Raw genomic sequence first — 22,688 nt, 5'->3', positions numbered from 1 at the left:
ATCAACTAATAACACATGTGATTGCTTGCCTCCTCTGTGTGTGTCCATAGGAGATGGGAACTGTTTACTTCATGCAGCCTCTCAGTACATGCTGGGTGTTCAGGACACTGACCTGGTGCTGCGGAAAACTCTCCATGGTGTTCTGAAAGAAGCCGACACCGGTGTCTTTAAAGCTCGCTTCCAGGCAGAGCTGCTCCAGTCGCAGGAGTTCACCCAGACCGGACTCCGATACACCACCATGGTATGAAGAATGCACTAGGTCCATGTCAAAAGTCTACTTTTAATGACCTACTTCAAGCCATAGTATAAACTTGCATCTTTACCCTCCTTTTCCTAACTATAAAATACTTTATGGAATTATTTTACACAAGTTTAATCTATTACGCAAGTGTGCATAAGTTTATAACTCGTGTGTGTGTGTGCGTGTGCGTGCTGTCACAGAACTGGGAGGAGGAGTGGGAAAAGATCGTGAAGATGGCGTCTCCCATCTCCAGTAGCAATGGCCTCCAGTTCGACTCTCTGGAGGACATTCACATCTTCATCCTGTCCAACATTCTCCGCAGACCCATCATCGTCATCGCAGGTACTCGCTTTTTATCATCTCAAAGTATGTTCATTTCTCCTTGTTGGCCATTAAAGACTCACTGGTCCTGTACAAACATGCCTTCAACTGATGGAGAGGGTGAAGATATATCTCCTTAAAAACATGCCTCAGCATTCTGCTGTTGGTTGTTTTAAAGTCGTCATAGTAGTTTGATTTCACTGTAACACCTCCTGTATCTGTAACTGTATCTGTCTTGACAGTGAATGTAGAGTGGATGTTGTGATTTCTAAACTATATACATACATTTTCAATCTATATTTAAGTATCAAAGATGACGTTGTGTTTTTTTTGTCGAGTTTAATTAAATGTTTCCGGATTTGATTTCACTGAAATCATATTTTAAGTTTTTCATGGTCAGCAATTTTTAAAGATCAGCAGTAACTCTGGAATCGTGTTCTTTCAACAGACCAGGTGGTCAGAAGTATGAAATCTGGCTCCTCCATCTCTCCTCTGAATGTGGGTGGGATTTATTTGCCTCTACACTGGCCGCCTACAGAGTGCTACAAATACCCAATAGTGCTCGGCTACGACTCTCAGCACTTTGCACCCCTCATTACCATCAAAGATAGTGGCCCAGGTAGGAAACATGAAGACACTTGTGTTACATAGCAGATGTGACTAACAGAGAAATAAAAGAGTCCTGTTCATGATTTGGTTTCTGTGTCTTTCCCAGAGATCCGAGCAGTACCACTGATCAACCCCAGACGGGTCGGCTTTGAGGAGCTGAAGGTTCACTTCCTGATGGAGAAGGAACAGCCGCAGAAAGAGAGGCTTCTCAAAGACTACCTGCACCTGATCGAGATCCCCGTCATAGGCTTGGGCCACGACACTACGCGGATCATGAAAGCTGCACGGTACTTATAGCTTATGAGCTCCGTCCCCTAAATGGACAAAATCTAAATGGAAAAGATTTTGTAGTTGTACATCCTGGCCACAATGTTAAATGCAGTTCTGCTTATTGCAACTCAGTTTTAAAGATTTTTTTTTTTGTTTGCTGATCACAACCAAAAAGAAGCTGTATTAACTTTGAATTTAACTGAAAAAAGTGCAGTTAAGTGAAGTTGTATGTGTCTGTCCTAAGGTTGGATGAGGGCAACCTTCCTGAAGACATGAACCTCATGGAGGACTACCTGCAGCTTGTCAACCACGAGTACCAGCGCTGGCAGGAGGACAAGGAGCAGGCATGGGCAGCCCAGCCACAGCGCCCACCACCCTTCTCCGTCTCCCAGCTCTCCCTCATCGAGATCCGCTGTGCCACACCGCGATGCACCTTCTATGTCTCTGTGGACACGCAGCCTCATTGCCATGAATGCTTCGAGAAGCGACAGGCCACCACGGGTGTAGGAGCGAGGATAGAAGGGGTGGTTCAGACCAAGGGAGGAGGTGTGCAAGGTGGGGTGGGAGTGATCGGGGGGCCAGAGGTGGAGGTGAGCTCCAGAGGAGCCCGAGGCAGCAGCCCCCCATGCTCTTCATCTGGGAGAGGGGTGGTGTTATCCAGCCCCCGCTCAGCCCCACCCACCGCTCCCAGCCTCAGCCTATACAGTGAAACTCATGCCATGAAGTGCAAGACACCCGGCTGCCTCTTCACCCTCAGTGTGGAGCACGATGGACTTTGTGAGCGCTGCTTCAACTCCAGGCAAAACCACGGACCCCCTGGAGCTGGAACAGCTGCTACAGGACTTCCAGGCCCCAATGGGGCGCCTATCGTTCCCCACCCAGGCCAGGGCACCGGGTGGACCCAGTGGGGGGGCTGCAAGAATGAGACGGAGCGATGCAGCATGTGCAGACAGGAGGCATTCAGGATATTCAATGGCCTGTGTCCTCCTTGCATGCAGAGACAGCAGGCTCCTGAGAGGGGAGAGCCACAGCAGAGCAACCCCAGGACTGAGGACTCATCTTCAGCTTGGAGCCAGGCCAGAGACACTGAACGGCCATGCCTCACTCTTACCCCCGGGCACACCTCAACGTGGCAGGCCCCTCTGGCCCGGTCTTGTAAAAGATCCGGCTGCCAGTTCTTTGGGACGCCAGAGAAGTTGGGTTTCTGCACTATTTGCTATGTAGACTATCAGACCAACCACCGTAAGTCCTGAAACAAAACTTCAATCATGTTACTGTTGTTTTAATAAATGGTCTTAAGTAATTGTTTTGTAATGTTGAACTGGATCTCTGTTTTTCTTTACTCAAATGTCACATCATAGGACATATTGCTAATGTTGGCTACTGTCTGTTCCAGACCTGACTCCGCCCCCGGCCCCGGTTCAGAGCCGGCATGGTTTGGAAACAGGTTTCCAGAATGCCTCACGGTGTCGTGGGCCTGGGTGTGGTGCGGTTGGCAAGGCCATGCTGGAGGGCTACTGCGATAAGTGCTACGTGAAAGAGCAAAGTACACGGCTCAACCAAGTGGCACATCGCACACCACACTCCCCTCCTCTGGTCATGGTAGGTGTCTGTCATACCTTCTTAAGTCCTTCTCTCTTACTGTACTTCACCTATTGGTTGAATCTGACCCTCGTATTGTCTTTGTTTTCTATTTTCACTGCCTACCTTCTTACTAACTTTTGCAATATTCTGCTGTTTCACATTTATCTTTTTAGATGGCAACTGACCTTTCTCCTCATTCTCTTTGCTCCCTCTCTCTTTTTATGTTCAAAAAGCGTGACCGAGCAGCCAAACCCAGATCTTCACAGCAATCCCAGACCCAGACCCAAACCCAGACCCAGACCCAGACCCAAACCCAAACCCAGACTCAGTGCCGGCGGAGTGGCTGCAGTAATGTGTCCCCGGGTTGCACAGACCTCTGCCCAGAGTGCCACACACGTGGCCAAGGCAGAGAGGCAGGCAGGCGGGCGCAGGCGCCCAAGGAGAAGTCTAAGCAGCGGTGCCGGACGCAGGGCTGCGACCACTACGCCAACCAAGAGAAACAGGGCTACTGCAACGAGTGCGACCACTTCAAACAGATTTACCGCGGCTGATCACATTCGCACACGACGACGATGACACATCGCTGGCTCGCTAGAGCCGCCGCCCTGCTGTGGGCTCCCCATGCCAGTCAATGCACCTCTGATACTAACTAACCAACTAACTAACTAACTAGCTAGTGACTAACTAGTAACCTTATGGCCTGAAAATCAAACCCCCCATGTAGAATGTGAAGAGAGAGTGTGTGTACGTGGGGGGGGTAGTGAGTGTGTGTGTGTTCGCAGTAGACATGGCCTCCAGAATACCTCTTTGTGCAATTATTATCATCTGATGTGCCCTGCGCACTTACACGGTGAGAGGTTCGGCTACATGTCAGAGCAACTGACTTAACTCTTGTGTACAATATGTATTTAGAGGTACGTGGTGAATCGTGCCGGACAAAATGATTGTATGTTGACATAACAAGAAGCATCTGACATTGCTTTCTAGACCACAGCCAAGGATTTATACCCCCCGTCTGTCTGTCTGTCTTAACCCCATCTCTGTACCTGTCTGCCTGTCTGTCTAGCGTTTGGTCTGTAGAGTGAGGGATGCAGTCGTTCCGGCAAGCCCAGCAACGAATCTGTGGAAGCAGGAAGCAGAAGTGAGCCAAGCTGGGCCAAAGCATGTAAAGTGCTTGAAAGGAAGTTACATGATATTCACAATTATTTAGCTTAGTTCATTTGAATCACTCAGTAATGTCCTCCCAAAACAAAGAGTTGCCAAATGAGGCTTTTGCAATCAATATTGTGAAATGATAAATTTTCTTCCATTAGTCAGTCAATAGAAGTGTTAGTTTATATTTTGAGGCAAATTCACCAGGCTATTGATACTTATCTCTTAAATGAACTTAACAATGTAACTTGGTAGATATGGAAAGTAAGAACAAATCCTGTGTCTCAACAGTGCAAGACAGACAGGGCAGGCCCCTGCTAGTTTTGGTGCTACATATACAGAAACACAAGCCTCTCCATTGTAGCCAACATGCTGGCGGTGTCAGCGGACAGAGGGCAGAGAACACGGAAGAGACATAACTCATTCTCTTTCTATTCCTCCTTTCCTTCCTCTTATTTCCCCTTTTCTCCAAAAAAACAGATCTGTTGCCTTGGACGTTGTTTTCCTGTTTACTTACCACTTAAGCACCTAGAAACGCATAGACACACGTGCACACATACCTACACACGCACACAAAAATGTAGTATCGCCAGTCCTGTCAGATGGGGATTGCCAGCTGTAGAGAGAGCAGAGAAAATGAAAGCGGGTGAAGTCTGGATAATTATCCACCTTAGCACCACATACAAACATATGCACACACATGCACATGCAAACACAGCATCTGTGAGATTGTATGCCCCCACCTTTGCTCGAGGTGATGTGTAGGTAAACTTACCCATAAAGAGATGCATTCCTCTCTGCTCCACCCCGCTGGATGTGCCAAGGCGACAATTTCAAAACTTCAGAGAGCAATCCCATTGCCTGCTTTGGCTAATCTTGTTTATCTGAATGTGTTTAGTGCTGCTTCTCCAACAGCACATTATTGGGGCTGATCCTCAATAAGTTTTGCCTTTAAGTAGTGATTGAAATCTTATGGACCAGAGGGGCCTGATCAGTGATTCTGGATCAGTGCTCCCATCTATAAAATGCTTTTGTGAATATGGATCTTAGTCCATATTGTAGGACCTTCCAACCCGATGCCTCATCACACACGACACACACACACACACACACACACACACACACACACACACACACACACAACGCACGCATGTGTGCGTCTGGAATACACACAAAAAAACCTGACATTCCTGGTTTATTTTTGTTTGTTTTGTTTTTTGTTTTGGAATTTTTAAATGTATTTTGATATATTTTGTTTTGTTTCTGCAAAAAACAAACAAAAACAAAAAAAACCTACAAAAAAAATATGTGCCATCAATTGCCAAACAGTTGTTGTTACCTCCTTAAAAATGGCCAGCCTGGACCATTCTGAACTAACTACAGCGCCACAGATAGACATCTCCAACTCTGTGTCGCCACACATTAGAGCCTATCAAGATCTCTCATGTTGAAAATTCCCAAATGGACACCAGCTTTCTGAGTGTCTTATTTCATCCAAATAATAAGAAATATTTATCCATAGCGATAACCTCCAGCGTAAAACATTTATTAGACTAACTCGAATGTGATATCAACTGGAACAGTTATTCCCCGCGTACTTCTGCTGAACACCTCCTCTGCTGTAGGCAGATGTCCATCTGTGGCTCGAGTTAGAAAACCATAGACAAACAGGCTCTCGGTCTGCCTTTTCATTCAACTGTATCTAAAGCTGTCAGGCCAGCCCACATGCTGACGGCCTGTACGTAGATCTCTGTGTGCTTTAATCACCTCTAGACAAACCTTAATCAATTAAAGGCCAATTAGTGGTCGGCTCATGACGACCCCTTTAACAAGGTTTCGGGGCTCTGACTGAGTTTGACTGGGAGGAGATCACATAAGTTGCACATGACTTGTCTAAGCTGCTGAGGCATTTAGGAATGGTACTCCGACTTGCGTAGGGACATTCCAACAGTAGGATGAGCATCGGCTTAAGAGCAGAAGGTGTAACAAAACATGCAAATGGTGTGGAAGTTTCTCTGTGTGACCTTTCGACAATAGGGTATTGTATGAAAAAAGCCTGGTTTTATTTGTTAAGTATTTATTCATATCAAGATATCTGTATTGTGTGATTCAATAATTATTTATATGTCGTCCTGAAATGAATTATTTTTTATTAAGAAATCTGAAATCTGACTAATGTGGTTCTTGGCTCTGTTGTTAATGTGTGTGTGTGTGTGTGTGTGTGTGTGTGTGTGTGTGTGTGTGTGTGTGTGTGTGTGTGTGTGTGTGTGTGTGTGTGTGTGTGTGTGTGTGTGTCTGTCTGTCTGTCTGTCTGTCTGTCTCTGGTTAGGAGGAAGAGGAGTAATTGCACTATTATAGAATATATGTATACAACACAACCAGCACATGCCGTGTGCTTGTGTGTTCTCTGAGATTCAACATTATACTCTTCTTACAGCATTGCGTCTCTTTGCTGAGCTGCATATTGCTTAATACTGTTTCTGCAGAAATCCACTCGCTCACTACTGGCAGCAAACTCGTCTCTAGTGTAGGAAGCACAGTGGGTGCTGCAAAAGTCATCAGATAACTGAGGCCCGGTTTACATGACTGCACCATTTTCCCATATGCTTAACTGGGTTAGCGCTTTCCTTTTTCTTTTTTTTTTTTTCTTCTCTCCGCCTCATGTTGTCGTATTGTATTTTTTCTGTTGTCATCGCTGTAGATTTCCATACAGCAAAGTTCAAATGATGAGGTTTTTCTATGGTGTGTTTTTGATCTCACTACTCGGTTGTTTTCAGATTATTGTTAGGGTGTTAAGGAAAAAAAAGGGAACCCCCACCTTCTCTAAAAAAACAAACAAAGCTCACTCGGAGGAGTGGATCATACAGTGGGAGGGGGAGTTTGGAGTGAGGGGAGTTGTGGCAGTTACAGGTGGGGAGTTGTTAATGGTTATATATGGCAGGACAGAGAGGTGACATTTAACAAGTGTGGGACTACAGTGTGGTGCGTGGGCCATTCTCACCAACCTGCAGCCTCCACCACAGTCAGATTGGTAAACTGATGTGGTTTCCTGGAAATACCCTCGTATGTAAATGCTTTTATAAAACAGACTAGCACTAGTGTGAGTGCTTCACTGCTGTGGTGCTGTAACCCTTTCTATATATGTTGTATATATAAATAATTCTATGAAGCAGATCACAAGACACCTATGTCTTCTTGGAAAACACCTGTTTCAAATTATGCTGAAAGAGTTGACTGGGGAGATGTGAAGGAAATAAATTAAAAGATATTTATAATATGTATAATAAGTGACATGTATGCCAAAGCCATACATAAAACAGCTGATGTTTTATGTTTTATTAATGTGTAAATCACTTTAATATATTGGATATTCATGTGTTACTGTTGTATTTTAGAGTGTGGAAGAAGTAAGTCCAAAAACGAAAACACAGTGTGGAAATAATATTACATACCAAGTAAAAGTGCTTAACGTATACACATTCTTTAACTTTTTTTATATGGCATTGGATAGTTTAATCTTTAACAATGCATCATATTTTATAACCCAATCAAATGTTTTGTATGGAATAATCCTCATCAGCAAAGTAACTTTCCACTGCTGCTGTTAGATGATTGTTGTGGACCAGAAAAGTGCAGTAGCACCAGAGTGGAAATATAAAGTAGCATAAAACTGGCACAGGAAGTGAGAGTGGAGCTGTAGGGTCCCTGGGAGGCTGTGGCTCATCAGATTTGCACAGTTATCCAGCCTTTAGGATATCAAATGCTCAAATGTTTCACCAGAATCGAATTGTTGAACAAAAAAAACAAACATTTTTCTTAATGTCCTTTCATTTTGACTGTTCACGACTACACTCCAATTTACACAGTGATAGAAGTGGCTGACTTTAAATCCATGTGACCTAAACTCAGTGTTTAAGCTGTCAACACTAAACTATGAATGAAAAAAATCAAACCTAGATTACAGCGCAGTGTCTCTTTGTGAATGAATCTCCCAAACTCCGACTCGCGGCGTCTTCTATTGAAAGCTGACATGTCACAAAAATCAAAAGTACAGCCGAGGCTCATTAAGCAGGAAGTTATCTGTTGTTGTGCAATAGGAACAGGGTGTATCCATGGTTACTTTTGTCTGACCCTTTTGTAAGAGGCAGTAAACACGAGAAACCCCCTTCCATTGAATGTTACACAAACACACACCAACTAAAAAACATTTTGTAACTGTCATTTGAAACTCCTCCAAGTCATTTTTGCCTGGAACTTGAAGCAGCTTCCATGTTTGGATTGTTGAGAGTTCAGAGCTGAAATACACACAACACAGTGTGCTTCATGTGCACAGGAGAGAGTGTCTGATTATCAATCTCAAAACCACATTAAATATGAACATTTCTAAGCATTAAATAAAAACACGAACGAAAAGGTTTCTGATACAGATATAAGGCCATTTTTAAGGGTTTGTTCATGCGTTTGTGAGCTTAAAGTAAATGAATGCTTGGCCACACAAAATATCAAACTTGTATTTTTATTTTTTTGATATATATTTGCATTATGGTCATGGATTATTCTTTACAGTGTTAGAATTTGTTCAAAACTGCTTATAAACGTGTTTTATACTCTATAAATTTCCACAATTTCACAACCAGATGACCTATTATTGGTATGAAAGCAATTCTGAGAAATCATTATTCACCTCGTATAAGCAGTGTGATCACTGTATGCAAGTATGTGGGAGTGCTTATACTCGTTGGACTGCTACTGTAAGATGATGAGGGAAGTGAAAGTGACACACGGCAGTAGTTAGTAACAAACAGTGAACCAGTACAGCAGGTGATCACTGACCCTGTAGCTTTAGGACTCTATAAACAGTAAATAAAATAATTCAAAGTTTATAACACCCAATACTTTACTTTTAAGTGTGAATGTCTTTTTATATACAGTCTGTGGTTAAACTATGTAACCAACATGAGTATTTTAGAGTCTCTCTGCCCCCTAGTGGGCATAAATCCCTGTGTACAGCTTTAAGGAAAAACTTTTTAATATTTATAAATACATGTTACATACAAAATAATTGAGTTGAATTTTATAGACAGCTAAAGCTAAAACATACATTTCAGAAAGAAAGTTAAGATGCCAAAGAGGGTGGGTTGAAATTTAGCTTTACCAATTTTTGGTAAATATGGGAACTTCCAGCAAAATACACCAACTAATTATTTGAGCCACATAGTCAACTTAGACTTTTCATGTTAAGTATAACACTTTATCATTACGTTCATTAGTATAGTCAGATTTATGTGTTTAAACTGCATTCACAACAGGTTCGGATGACCAACTACAAGTTGAGACTGAACAGTGACTACAACTCCCAGCATCCCCCTCAGTTTACGGAAGTGAGAGCCGTTGGCAGAGGGTTGACTCGTTTTGTAGTTGGAGAACACACCGACTAGATTCTGAGGAGGGGCGGTCCGCGTCACATTGAGAGGAAACGAGAACACCGCCTTCGGGACACGCCGGGGTGTATAAAACAAACACAACACCCTCTATGACCGTTAACGACGTGCTTTGCGTATGATGGCCGGTGTTGTGGTTGTTGTGTATAGCTTAGCGTGTTTAGTTTGTCACGTAGGGTGATTTAATGACACTTTAAACCTCAATGAAACCGTACGACTCGGATGAAGAGGAAGAGGAGCAGCTGGGTGCGAAGCAAAAACAGCTGAGGCGTAAGTTAACCTCTTTATCACGCACTAACTTTCTTCCAGGTGGGTGTCGGGGAAAAAAGGTGTTGTTGACAAAATGCTGTAGCCGTGCTATCTCTGACGGTGTTAGAAATAAGGGAATAGGGCGGTTAAAGTCACCGCCACCTGTTTTGCTGCTTGCTTTCCAGTCCCATTGACGAACGAGCATCCTCGTGGAAATTATTTCCCTCAGCTGAGGCTGCATTTCTAAGAAAACAGACATGAATGGAGCTTTTTCACAGCAGGTTTTTTTTTTTTTTTTTTCATGACGAAGACAGCTCTGCTCCGTTTAAAGGACCAGTGTGTAAGATTTAGTGACATCTGGTGGCGAGGTGGTGGATTGCAACCTTAATATATATATACCTATTAACACATCATCAGTGTTTGGTTTTTCTGTTCTGGGCTAAGCCATGGTGGTATGACAGTGTGCCTGCATGAGATGTGGAAAATAAAGAACTAGATAGACAAGCAGGCATCATTAATTAATGCAATTAATTACCCTGTTTATGTCAAAATATCTACTGTGACAAAGGATCATTGGTGTGATCACTGGGATACACCTGGGTCAAGATAAATTGTTAGTCATTCAGCACCACTTGAATAAACCAGGACTGCAACTACATTTTTTTTTTTTTTTTTTTTAGCAGCAATTGATCTTTAGACTCTTCTTGATTAACAGATTAGTTGTTTGTCTATAAATGTCTGGAATTAGTGGAAAAAAAAAAAGTCCATCACATATCCCCAAAGCTTGAGGTGACATCTTCATAAGTTAAAATGAGTTCCGCACAGACACCAACTGAACTGTCGTGGGACACAGAAATAATATACTGCACTTAGACTGGTGTCTGTGTGCTTATTGATTTTAGAGCGTGCCAACCAGAGCATCCAGCAGCTGAGCAGCGCTCTGGGGCAGCTAAACCCTGATGGAGATGAGGCTGAGGAGGTCAGCGGTAGTGATGGCAACTTCTTCACGATCATGGCCGAAGCGGACAAGGCCGGGTGGAGCCCAAAGACACAGAGTGAAGCAGGTGACTAAATCATTAGTGGTGATGTGGCTGCCTGACAGAGACTCAATCCTTATTGTGCACCACCTGGAGATTTCCGTGCTCATAATCTTGTTGACAAGACAGTACACAAAGCTATAATAAAATGCTTCGTGTGTGTATATTCAGGCTTGTTTCTTTTGGCATTGTAGTTAATCAGCTGAAGAGCCTTCTGCTGAAGCAGTGCAGAGAAATCCCCACTCCTCTCTCTCCTTCAGAGAAACAGTCTCCATCAAAGGTAAAATGTACATCTTTGCATGGTTGAACATTTAAATGCATGAGGATAGTCAGACAGAATTACCTGTCAGGCTCAGATACATTCTCTGCCGTTTAATGTGGAGAATCATCCAGGCATTTCCATGATATCGGTATTTTATTTGCCGTTCTTCTGTGTTTTTTGATTATCGGTTTTCTTTCCCTTGTTAGCGAGTGCAGCAGGAGGGAAGGTCCACTGCGCCCACCTTTCAGGATTTGGTTCCAATGATTCACAACCAGTCAGAGTATATCCAACACCTGGAAGCTGAGGTCAAATTCTGCAAGGTCTGTGCACAAATGTGCGTGTGTGTGTGTGTGTGTGTGTGTGTGTGTGTGTGTGTGTGTGTGTGTGTGTGTGTGTGTGTGTGTGTGTGTGTGTGTGTTTTACTCGCGTGCTTTTAATTTATATCTCTGTTTGTGTGGCTTCAGGAAGAGCTGCAAGGAGTGAAACACCGGATCAGAGTGGTGGTGGTGGAAAACGAGAGGCTGCAGTCAGAACTGAAATCCAAATCTGTGGATGAAATCCTGAAAGATTACACAATCCGAAACTCCATGGTAGTGTGTGTGTGTGTGTGTGTGTGTGTGTGTGTGTGTGTGTGTGTGTGTGTGTGTGCGCGTGCGTGTGTGGGTGTGTGAGTGAGTGAGTGAGAAAATCATTGGAATAATTTTTTTGTATGTGTGAAGATTTCTGTAATGTTTGTCCATTCTTAACATATATTTTATATATAAGTTGTTTAAATTTAAAACACACAAACTGAATGAATTAGAACTCTTAACAAACTAAAGCTGGAGATGACTGAAATTTTTCAAATTAATGGTCACTGGAAAAAGTGTTTCATTATCTGTCCTGATGTTTTCCTCAGGTGAATGAGAGTACGACCAACAGCCACATTGTCCCCCCTACAGACCACAGTGTGCTGCAGAGAGAGGAGCATCACACATGGAAAAACGAGCTGGTAGGGATGATTGAAGTGTTCTCTTCCAGTTACTGTTCAGTTCACCTTTATGTAAATATGTTGCTTAAAAATAATATATATCGTTGTTAGTTGGATTTTCAGCTTGTTTTGTGCATTCTTTTGCTAATTTCCCCCACTGAAACTTTAAAGATACACATTTTTAATACAGTTGTTGTCATAGAAAACAAAATTATCATCTCAGTTTATGATGTTTCATAAACTGGTGTGTTGTTTTAAAGTTGCATTTAAATATTTATATTCATCAGGAACAATTGAAAGGGATCTACCAGGCCCAGATAGAAAGCTTGGAGGCTCAGATCATCTCTTTCAGGTCAGTGTAAAGCTCTGGCTGTGAATCATGCAGTGACTGCAACAGAGCCAACAGCTCTATTCCTGCTAATCTTCACTCTCTCTTTCTCCTTATTGTATTATTTGCTTCTATCGTTAGAAAGGATTTATCGGTCAGTCAGACGGAGTGTGAGGAGGTGAAGATTCGTTTGAGACAAAGGGAGAAACAGGCTGCAGATGCTCTGAAGGCTGGAGCTCCCCGTGTGGCGGGATTTTGTCTAAAGTGTGCACAGCACGAAGCCGTGTTAGCTGGGACTCACACAAATCTGCATGTCCAGGCTATTGACAGGCTCACAAAGTCAGTGGTAACACACACACACACACACACACACACACACACACACACACACACACACACACACACACACACACACACACACACACACACACACACACACACACACACACACACACACACACACACACACACACACACCCCACAGGCTCATCTGGCTGTAAGAAATGTTCTGATTGCTCATGTTATTTTGTGACACTTTTTTTTTTTAGTAGACCCCAAAAGTACCCTTTTGTTTGTTTTGTTTTTTAAACACTCATCATGCATTTGCTTGTTTATTGATCTCTCAGAGAGCGTGATGAGTTACTGGTGGCTCTGCGTGCTGTGCGGGCTAGCCAGCAAGAGGCGCAACAGAGGGAGTGGTCAGCCTGTCTCCAGGTCAAACAGGCAGTGGAGATGGCAGAAGAAGCAAATCTGCACAATGCGAGGGTCAGAGAAACATAAAATTACAACCTACCACACAACTTGACTCAAACTTGATATATACAGGTCATATGCTCAGTTTATCTGGGTAGAACTGGCAATCCTTTTGTGTCTGTTTGTATGTATGTATGTAGGTAGAGGTCCAGTGTGAGCAGCTGTCCAGGGAGCTGGCTCGACAGAGGGAGCAGCTGGACCGAGAAGCACACGCTCTGCAGCAGAGACTGGCTGAGGCCAGAGACGAGGGCCGAGCTGAGGCCCACAAACAGAAAAATGAGCTCGCACATACAGTAAGTCTTATTTGATCCCTTTTTGTATGTATAGAGAACCTAGAACTGGAGCTATAGTTCACATGTGAAGTTCCAAAACTCTGTTCTGGTTGCTTTGAACAGCTGACTTATAAACAACTATATTATCACACAAATGGATAATCATCATATTTATCTATTCAAAAAGTAGGAAATTGCCTCATTGCTATTTGTTTGTTTAGCACTACTAATTCAATATTTAACATTTGTCGTGTGTGTGTGTGTGTGTGTGTGTGTGTGTGTGTGTGTGTGTGTGTGTGTGTGTGTGTGTGTGTGTGTGTGTGTGTGTGTGTGTGTGTGTGTGTGTGTGTGTGTGTGTGTATCAGGTGTCCAGCCTCTCCCAACGTGTAGCTGAGTTGGAAGGACAGTTAGACAGAACTCAAAGAGACAAGAGTTCACTGACCAATCAACTGGAAGAAACTCTCTGCAAACTCACCAGTCAGGAACAAGACAACACTCAGGTACGCTGTGTAGTTTGTGCAAGAAAAGTTAGAGTCAGCATGTGTTCATCAGTGGTGCTTATATTGCTGTAGTTTGAAGTGATTAGTGACAATGGGTAAGGCTGTCTCAGCTTAACGAGAGTACAGCTGCAGAAGCTGTTTGCTGCATGAGCAGTTCCTCAAAATAGATCTTCCTTCAAAGGAACAAAGGCAAAGCACATTCCTGATGCGCTGTCATCTCTACTGTCTGCATGTAATACTTTTGTAAATCCACTGGATGGCAGCAAACGATTATCTATATTAGGTATTTATTTTCAGTTTTTGGAAGGATAAATTCAACATGATTGAATAGGTCAATTTAAGGTAAGATACTTGAAGATGTTTAATTCGGGTTTTAATCAGTCTTTATTCTTAGATTAGGGGGTTCTTTCTCAGAGATGTGTCAAAGTCTGGCCAAACAGATCAGCATTAAAACATACCGTGTTCAGATCAGTGTGTTTAAGCCTGGGAAAAAAAGACTCAGGAGATGTCTGTGTCTGATTGCTCAGATGAAGGATTTTCAAAGGCAATACATTGTAAGATAATACAAAGAAAATCAAAAATCTGAAAATGAGTAAACAGTCAATACCAAGGGATATTTGTTAAGCAAAGGACTGGCTGCTTTTAATCAGTCCTTGTCGTCTGTAGGTATGTGTGGATCTGCGATACCAGCTGAGCCAGGCCAAACTGAAGAAAGAGGAGGCAGAGAGAGAGCTCAGAGACGTCCACGCCAAGACCAGCAGACAGATGGAAAAGGCTGCACAGGTATGTCTGCTTTCAAGCCCTTGATTAGTTTAAATTTATTTGATTAATTAGATTTGTTTACAAGTCAGCAATTGATTAGTCTAGTTAATGATTTAGTAAGCAGCCACCATTTTTTGAGGATGCTGCTCCGAGGCATAGAAAGCAAAGATCAACTCAAACATTTCTTCAACTCAAACATTTAATTCCAAACATTTAAATTGACTGAAATCACATTTACAATCATCAGTTATGCAGACTAGTAATTATTTAATATCCTCAGCAAGAAAAGTCCTGGTTACACTTTTAAATGACGCAGGACTTGTTAAGTAGAGTAGCTTATAGGTAATATGAGTTGGCCTGATATTGTAAAATGCTATTTAATCAACTGCCACCAAAATGTTTTAAATTTTAGACTTAGTCTTTAAATCACATTGAAATCAGGTTTTAATGTTGTGTTTGTCTGAGGGCATAAGGTGGGTTGTTGTGAAAGATTTCCTCACCTCCTCTACCCTCTCCTCTTCCATCTCTGCGGGACAGGAAGTGGAAAGGCTGAGCTCAGAGCTGGTTGGCTGTCGGCAGCATCTGGAGGTGGTCCAAAAGGACGGGAGCCAATGGCAGGCCGAAGTCCTGAGCCTAGCAGAACAGCTGGCAAATGCCCAGCGCCAACTGCACCTCACCAGGTAGTACCTAATCCTATTATACATGCCACCACACTCACACACACACACATACACACACAGCACTCCCCTCTGCCCAGCTCCTGCCCAGCTCAGCCCAGTCCAGTCCAGTTCAGACCAGCACACCAACTGTACCGCACCAGGTAACAGCTAATCCTATTATACAAACCACACACACATAAACACACATGCGCGCCGCTGTGCCATGGTCCCGGTACCAACTGGACCTCACTAGGTCACCTCTAATCCTGTTAAGCATGCCACAACATAATGCAACACACACACACACACATAAACACACTGCCCGCTCTGTGCCACCAGGCCAGTGCCCAGCCCAGCAACAGCTCCAGCAGAGCCAAAATGGCGCCTGAGCCTTTCTTCTGTCCCTGGCGCACACACACACACACATAGACACACACATACACAACAGCATGGCTGATGGTCACTGGACAGCCTGGCCTCAGTGCCACCTGCCAGTGCCCTGCACCCGTTCTCACGGCGGGCGCTACCGGCTCCCCTCCATCTTCTGTCTTCTGTCTTTCTATCTATTTCTGCATCATTTTACCTCATTTTGTTCTGCCTCCCTCTATCAGTTCCTCTGTTCCTCTTATATCTGTTCATCCCACCCATCTATCCATACAGTCATCTATCTTTTCTGCCACCAGATTTATTGTCCTTTTGTCCTTAACTGTCCTTCTTCTTTCTTCTCTTAATCTATACCTGAAACAATTATTTCCCCTCTGTCATCCTGTCTTTTACAGTAATCTTTTTTCCCTCCTTTCTTCCTACATTCCTCCCTTTTCCCTTCCTTCCCTCCTGTCATCCGCTGGCTGCTGTTCCCTTCCACACCATTCACTGCCAAGGCCAAGCCAGCCCATGCCAGCCGCTCAGGGCACTCTCTCACCCCCGCTGCCCACAGCCGAGGTGTCTGAGATGGGCACAGATGTGGCGGGGGTGCCCTGCGGTGCTGGAGGCTGCGGGATGCAAGTTTGGGCAATCTAAGTGTGTATGTGTGTGTTTATGTGTCTGTCAGCCTGGTGGTATGTGTGTGTGTGTGTGTGTGTGTGTGTGTGTGTGTGTGTGTGTGTGTGTGTGTGTGTGTGTGTCTGTCCACGGCTACTTCTGGCTCTGATCAGTGTTTAAGTGTGTTTGTCTGTCAGCTGGCCAGTGCTTACACACTAGCTGCATGGAGGGCTGTCGTGTGTTTAAAGGATGAGGCAAGGTGTGTGTGTATGTATGTGTGTGTGTGTGTGTGTGTGTGTGTGTGTGTGTGTGTGTGTGTGTGTGTGTGTGTGTGTGTGTGTGTGTGTGTGTGTGTGCGTGCATATGTATGTGTACATTTTGCAGCCAGCTGTGGAGAATGACATGCATATTAATGTGGCAACATGATGACTTTGACCTGCACTAGAGGAGCCACTGGACTAAACCATTTTACTACCATGTGTGTGGCTGTATGTGCATGACAGACTTTATCGTTTTATCTGTCCTCAGATGCATACTAGATGTTTGACAGCTGTTGACTTGGCTGAGCATGTAGCCATTCAAATTCAATTTCAGTCATTAGCAGTGAAAGCCACTTCTGATACTAATTTAATGTGGGTATTTATTTTCCTACATTCCTACATGACAGGAAGTCTTACATGTATGCATGCAGTATTAGTTATACGAGTTATGTTTAGTGTTAAAGCTTTTAAAAGGCAGTATTGTCATAATTTAATATACAGAAAACATAGATTTTAAGTATAACATCACATAAACTACAAATCATAAATCAATATCAATCAATTTAGCAAGCACTGAAACTGCTTTAAAAGACCTGCATGTCTGTTATACGTCTGTTTGAGACCCAACTGGGAAAGATGACAAAAATACTCTGCAGACCATCTTTTTTTTTTAACAACCTAATTTGCTTAAAGCTGGGGTTGTATTTAAAATTTGATTAAAGGGTCATATTCAAAGTTGAACAGCAGGTGAGGGCTGAGGTTTGCATTAAGGTATAAAAAGACACAATTTAATTTGACATCTAGAGCACCAAAGTAAATTCTCCCAATTGACAAGCATTTCCTTCCTCCAACAGTTACCTTTTGTTAATATGACTTCTGTGCTCCATTTAAACATTTCTGTAATAGCCTACATAACATTCAGTTCATTCAGAGTTTGAGTACTGAATACTAATAAAGATAATCCAAAAAATGTGGGGTTATATTCGGGATTAATTTAACTATTTTGTGTCCAGTGTGTTGGTCTTTATTCTTACTACTCACAGTTAAACTGTCTAGCAGGCTAGTTTTCTTAAGAGCTCAGAAAGTCTTCCATGTATTCATTCATCCTTATTGGTTGACGGAACACATTTCAAAAATGGGATTTGGTCTTTGAGATGTGCTGTTTAAACCTAGCATCCATAATAACTGGACATATTTGGAGCAGATCAGAAAAGAAGCATTAAATCTAGATACACTGACACATATGCATGCATATGTTTGTAATTCTTTGTGTGGACACTCATAGACAGAAGGCCATCCTTCCCACCTCCTATCCTCACCTTAATTATCACATGTAAATGCCCGAACTCTTATTCTTACTTAAACCTAATTTTACCCTCAACCTTAAAACCAAATCATAACCATCAAACGGCCAAAATGTCCTCACAATGCAGAAGTGTGTCCCTACAAGGATAGAAAGACACATACAGACACGCCACAAACACACCTGTTGAAATTTGGTCACAGCGTTTGTCCCTTCTCAGGCCAGCATTGTGGTTTTTCCACCTTTTTTTTGTTTGTTTTTCCATTTGTTCCCTCTCTTCTCATGCTCTCTTTTGCCCTTTTTTTTTTTTCTCTTGCTGTTCCAAAACTAAACAAATAAACCTCAAGCGGTTGTGTCGCTCCCCTCTTTCTCTACGTCTGACTCCGTGCTTCTCTTTCTGTCCATCTGTGGGCCTTCAGGGGTTATGCAGAGCTACATGTAGTTCATTCGTAGTCATGCCCTCTCTTGTTGTTCACTACAGAGCCATGCATGAGTCTTTGTAGCTTTCGTGGACTGGTTTGTGTCACTGTGTGTGTATATGTGTTGTTACAGTACAGAGTAAGAGTAGAGTGTGAGATTCACAGGCTGGAAGGCATTTGTATGACAGGCCTTCGACAGTCTTTGATTCTCTCCCTGCAACTTGCTCGCTCCCCTCTTTCATTCTATCCTCCTCTCGTGGCCCAAATGATCACAGCTCTCCTTCAAACAGGGGACATGAAGCACAGACAGCTTCTGTTTGATTTCTGATAGCCCTACCTTCCTTCCTGATAAACACATACATATCGTATGCACACACACACACACACACACACACACACACACACACACACACACACACACACACACACACACACACACACACACACACACACACACACACACACACACACACACACATATGCACATATTTGTTTGTACAACTGAATCTTTGCAAATGTGCATACTGATATGCACATCAGTCGAATCCACATGCCTGTACACAATCACACACACACACACACACACATATACACACACACAGACAGATGCAGGCACGCATCCGGGGGTCCCATGGCGGCTGGTGCGCTGCACTGTGCTCCAGGATTGGATCATCAGCCAGCTGTGAGTTGGACAGCCCAGGATCTGTCCTAATCCCCGCCACTCTGTTCACATCGCCTCACACACACACGCACACACACTCCAGTCCCGGCCCCAGCCCAGCAGAGGGCTTTACGAAGTTTGTTTTGTTTGTTTGCTTGCTCCTGTCTTCCCTCACTTTCTTTCTTTTCTTCTTTCCCCATCCGGCCTCATCTCTTCCCGTGTTGTGATCACACATCCCAAAGGCCACAGTGAAAACTGCCCAGCATAACTTCGGTTTCAGCGCATGCCAGATAGGAATGAGTGGAGAGATGTGTGTTTGCATGCATTAGTGTATCCATGGTTAGTTGAGACCTGTGTGTTTGGGACAAGTCGAATATCTGTGAGGCCTCAAATCTTCCACCAGTTTTGTTATCCCTGTGAAAATCAAGCATCCATGTTCATGAGATTGCTTACTTAGAGCTGTAGGTGGACCTGGAGCTGAATCGGCTTCACTGAATCACGTTACTTGCTGTCAGCTTCTCACCTACAACTTTTGATTATGAATTCGTGGGTCAGGAAATGTCTGAACACGTTTGTTCATATAATCCAATCTGCGGATGTCTGTGAGGAATTCTTAAAAAGGAGCTTTCAGCTAAAAACATCCTGGTAGTGATTTGGAGGCGGGGAAGCTGCTGGATTGACCCATGATGACAAAACTTGCAGTGAGGGTCATGTGTGAATGTCTGGCTGAGGATCCTGTGAGGAAAATCTTTAACTTTACATTTGGAAAAAAACAATTATGCATCTTGACATTTGGGGACATTGTGTTCAAGAAGGCCAATACTTAAAACCTCCCTAAGGGTGTTGCTCAGAAATGTGACTGGATCGTCTCGGGTGCCTGAAGTGGTGGCAACTCAAGAACTCACGGTCGGACACTAGTGGTGGAGGAGGCCTTTGGGGTTTGGACAGGTCATGCAGGAGACTAAAGCTTCTGTGGCATTTGAAGCAAAACGACAAGTATAAAAGGAATACAATCGGAGACAAACTTCAAGTAGGCCTTCAAGTGAGTGTGGAAAACTGAGTTGGGAGGAGAGCTGCTTGTCATGACTGAGCTGTGGAACACTTTAAGAAACTCTTGAACCTACATGGGATGCAGGAATCTTCAGCCTCAGGGACAATTTAGCAATCTCTCTGGTGGAGATCACTGAGTAGTCCGATATCTCGGTAATGGCAAGATGGGGAGGGCGCACGTTGGAAAGAACAAAATGAAGCACTGTTTGAATATTTTCAACAATTAGAGACAGGTGGACAGGCTAGTTATACTTCATAGTGTTTCATTCAGATAGTGCTAAAGTTTAAATTTGAAGTTTAGTTTTCTTGCATTTCTTGTAACTGTGTTGTGCCTTCACTGCATTGAAGTATGTTCCAGTGTTTCTCCCTGGTCTGGTTAAGAGAGAAGAGATGAGGTGTGAGAGCTGCAAACCATCAGTTTAATACAAAATAGGCAGGGATAGTGCGTATCACTCGGTAGCGATAAAGCACTGAGGAAAACAGAGTTAGAAGTGGAGCCAGATCCAGTCCCTGAGTTTTAAGGCCACGCTCTCCTTTCTGTGACCCTGAAATCAGATGATGGATTCTGAGAAGCAGCGAGAGAGAGAGATAGTTACACAAAACTCCCGACCAACTGCTGCGTCTCGTATATCCAAAGTTATCCAAACTCTATTAAACATGTCACGCTGCTGCTCTCTCTGTTCCTCCACCTAGTTCTCCTTTTCCCCCCTCAGTTGTACATCGTGATAGCAAGGTCTGGAAAGGCGGCGAACAGAACTGTGTGTGTGTGTGCGAGGGCGGAGAAGTGTAAATGAGGAAGGTGAGGCAGCAGATGCCGCGTCCCGCCAGAGGCTCGCTTTGAGCAGCGAGTGAAATCTGGGCGCGACAAAACTGCTGCAAACCAACTCGGCGGGAGGCCCTTGTCCAATCACGGCCCGGAATAAAAGGGCCTGGGCGCCACGCAGGCTGCAGTCGCTCAGGAGAGGCGGGGGCCATAATGAACCTTCAAGCACTGCCAGCGAGTGCACACACACTTGAGCACAGCATCATTCTTCCTACCTGGCATTAACAGTGTCTAACCACTGTCACCACACACACACACACGCACACGCACACAGCCTCCACAGCAACTGTGTGCATGACTTTTTGTGCCTGCGTGCACACACACACACACACACACACACACACACACACACACACACACACACACACACACACACACACACACACACACACACACACTCAAAGTACTCTTGTTTCGTGATGTGTGTCGACTTGTGAGCGCGCAATTAGATGAGTCTGTGTGCATTTCTTTGTGCGAATGTTATGTGTTGATACCTTTGGGCTACACCTGTGTCTGTGAAGTTTGATGTGTATGTCTCTGTGTGACAGCAGCAGGGCAGTGCCAGGTATTGGGCTTGCTGCGTGTTTGTGTGTATGTGTATTTGTGTGTGTTTGTGTGCGTGTGTGCTTGTCTGGTCGGCGGCCATGTTGTTGGGTAGCAGATGGCACCATGGTTGGCAGGGGAGGGGCTGCTTAGCACAACTAATCAGACAGTTACGGATAGGGCAGCTGGGAGGGCCGTCGGCCAGCCGTGTGTGTGCGTGCGCGTGCGTGCGCGAGTGCGTGTGCGTGTGTGTGTGTGCGTGCGTGTGTGTACACCACGATGTTGACAGTGGTGGGCCCGTTGGCCCGGTGACGAGACCTTGCCGCGTTCTTCTCTCCTCGCTGTCGGAGTGCCCTCTCTGCCATCCTGCCTCCTCACCTCTCTCACTCAATCTGTTGAGACCTACTTGGTCTTTTATCTTTCTCTCAGCCTCTTTGACTCTGTCTCCTTTTGTCTTTCTATCACACTGTTTTACTCTCTGCTGATTCTTATTTTTTTTTGGTCTTTAATTGTAAGTTAATTTGTTTTAATTCCATTTACGTGACAGTAATAATGTGTTTTATTGTCAGAGTGGCTACCAACAAATATATATGAAAACCATTTTAATACGGTTTTATTGAAATCAGCACTAGACCTTTGAAGATGTGATCCCTAGAGCAGAAACATTTCTCTTGTCCTGACTCATGTTGACATTGATGGAGCAGGTTGATGTCTGTATGCTTGTTATAATGAGGACAACTAAATACAGCCACTGACGTATTGTGCTGTAACTCTTGTTCGAAACCAATGTATCTTCTCACTGTTTTAGTGTTTCCATCATTATGCTTAAAATTCTTGTTTTTCACTTTAACTCTTTTTTTTTTAGTGTGTCTAGTATTGAAGCAAAACTTTCACCAGGCACAACACATCAGATCTAAGTCTGTTTTCAGTGCCACATTTTATGACTGTAGTTGCTCATATAACTGCATAGCTCCTCCAACTGACCTTTTGCCACTTTACCAAGTAGTCTATGATTATGAAAACTGTTAAGGACGGGGGTTAAACTGCAGTCCACCGGAACGTCGTCTCCTTCAGTATCACAGCATTATGTGCTGATGTACTAATGTAACTCGTGAAATATGCTTTCAGACACTGGCCTGTGTAGAGGACACCAGCATCTTTTCTTTTACTTTATTTAGCTGTAACATTAAGCAGAGAGAGAGGGTGTGTGCAGTTTACGCACACGTAACTTCAGTTAC

At 43.8% G+C, this 22,688-nt stretch overlaps 2 protein-coding genes across 4 annotated transcripts in view; both read left to right on the top strand.

Moving 5' to 3' along the window:
* tnfaip3 (tumor necrosis factor, alpha-induced protein 3) overlaps positions 1 to 6,492 on the top strand; it is a 12,509-nt gene extending 6,017 nt beyond the window's left edge. For both annotated transcript variants that reach the window (XM_069692945.1, XM_069692944.1), the window contains exons 3-9: positions 51 to 241; positions 442 to 583; positions 1,011 to 1,181; positions 1,278 to 1,458; positions 1,686 to 2,683; positions 2,838 to 3,043; positions 3,259 to 6,492. In XM_069692945.1, coding sequence (XP_069549046.1) covers positions 51 to 241; positions 442 to 583; positions 1,011 to 1,181; positions 1,278 to 1,458; positions 1,686 to 2,683; positions 2,838 to 3,043; positions 3,259 to 3,576 — 2,207 coding nt within the window. In that variant the 3' untranslated portion in view covers positions 3,577 to 6,492. The remainder of the gene's footprint in view (positions 1 to 50; positions 242 to 441; positions 584 to 1,010; positions 1,182 to 1,277; positions 1,459 to 1,685; positions 2,684 to 2,837; positions 3,044 to 3,258) is intronic.
* Positions 6,493 to 9,741: 3,249 nt separating this feature from the next.
* sdccag8 (SHH signaling and ciliogenesis regulator sdccag8) overlaps positions 9,742 to 22,688 on the top strand; it is a 46,615-nt gene continuing 33,668 nt past the window's right edge. Inside the window, exons 1-14 of one of the 2 annotated variants that reach the window (XM_069692947.1) lie at positions 9,742 to 9,888; positions 10,770 to 10,931; positions 11,099 to 11,184; positions 11,373 to 11,486; positions 11,631 to 11,756; positions 12,065 to 12,157; positions 12,424 to 12,488; positions 12,606 to 12,803; positions 13,091 to 13,229; positions 13,358 to 13,510; positions 13,855 to 13,989; positions 14,656 to 14,772; positions 15,289 to 15,431; positions 16,292 to 16,430. In XM_069692947.1, coding sequence (XP_069549048.1) covers positions 9,822 to 9,888; positions 10,770 to 10,931; positions 11,099 to 11,184; positions 11,373 to 11,486; positions 11,631 to 11,756; positions 12,065 to 12,157; positions 12,424 to 12,488; positions 12,606 to 12,803; positions 13,091 to 13,229; positions 13,358 to 13,510; positions 13,855 to 13,989; positions 14,656 to 14,772; positions 15,289 to 15,431; positions 16,292 to 16,430 — 1,737 coding nt within the window. In that variant the 5' untranslated portion in view covers positions 9,742 to 9,821. The remainder of the gene's footprint in view (positions 9,889 to 10,769; positions 10,932 to 11,098; positions 11,185 to 11,372; positions 11,487 to 11,630; positions 11,757 to 12,064; positions 12,158 to 12,423; positions 12,489 to 12,605; positions 12,804 to 13,090; positions 13,230 to 13,357; positions 13,511 to 13,854; positions 13,990 to 14,655; positions 14,773 to 15,288; positions 15,432 to 16,291; positions 16,431 to 22,688) is intronic. The other variant, XM_069692946.1, reaches the window with a different exon arrangement.

Source organism: Brachyistius frenatus, unplaced genomic scaffold (genome assembly GCF_029030835.1).
Source record: "Brachyistius frenatus isolate BFR_SWC_R1_liver_20210118 unplaced genomic scaffold, ASM2903083v1 Contig_13, whole genome shotgun sequence".
In the NCBI taxonomy this organism is placed as follows: Eukaryota; Metazoa; Chordata; class Actinopteri; family Embiotocidae; genus Brachyistius; species Brachyistius frenatus.
Note: the sequence above shows the minus strand (reverse complement) of the source record. Positions and strands in the feature narration are given on the sequence as shown.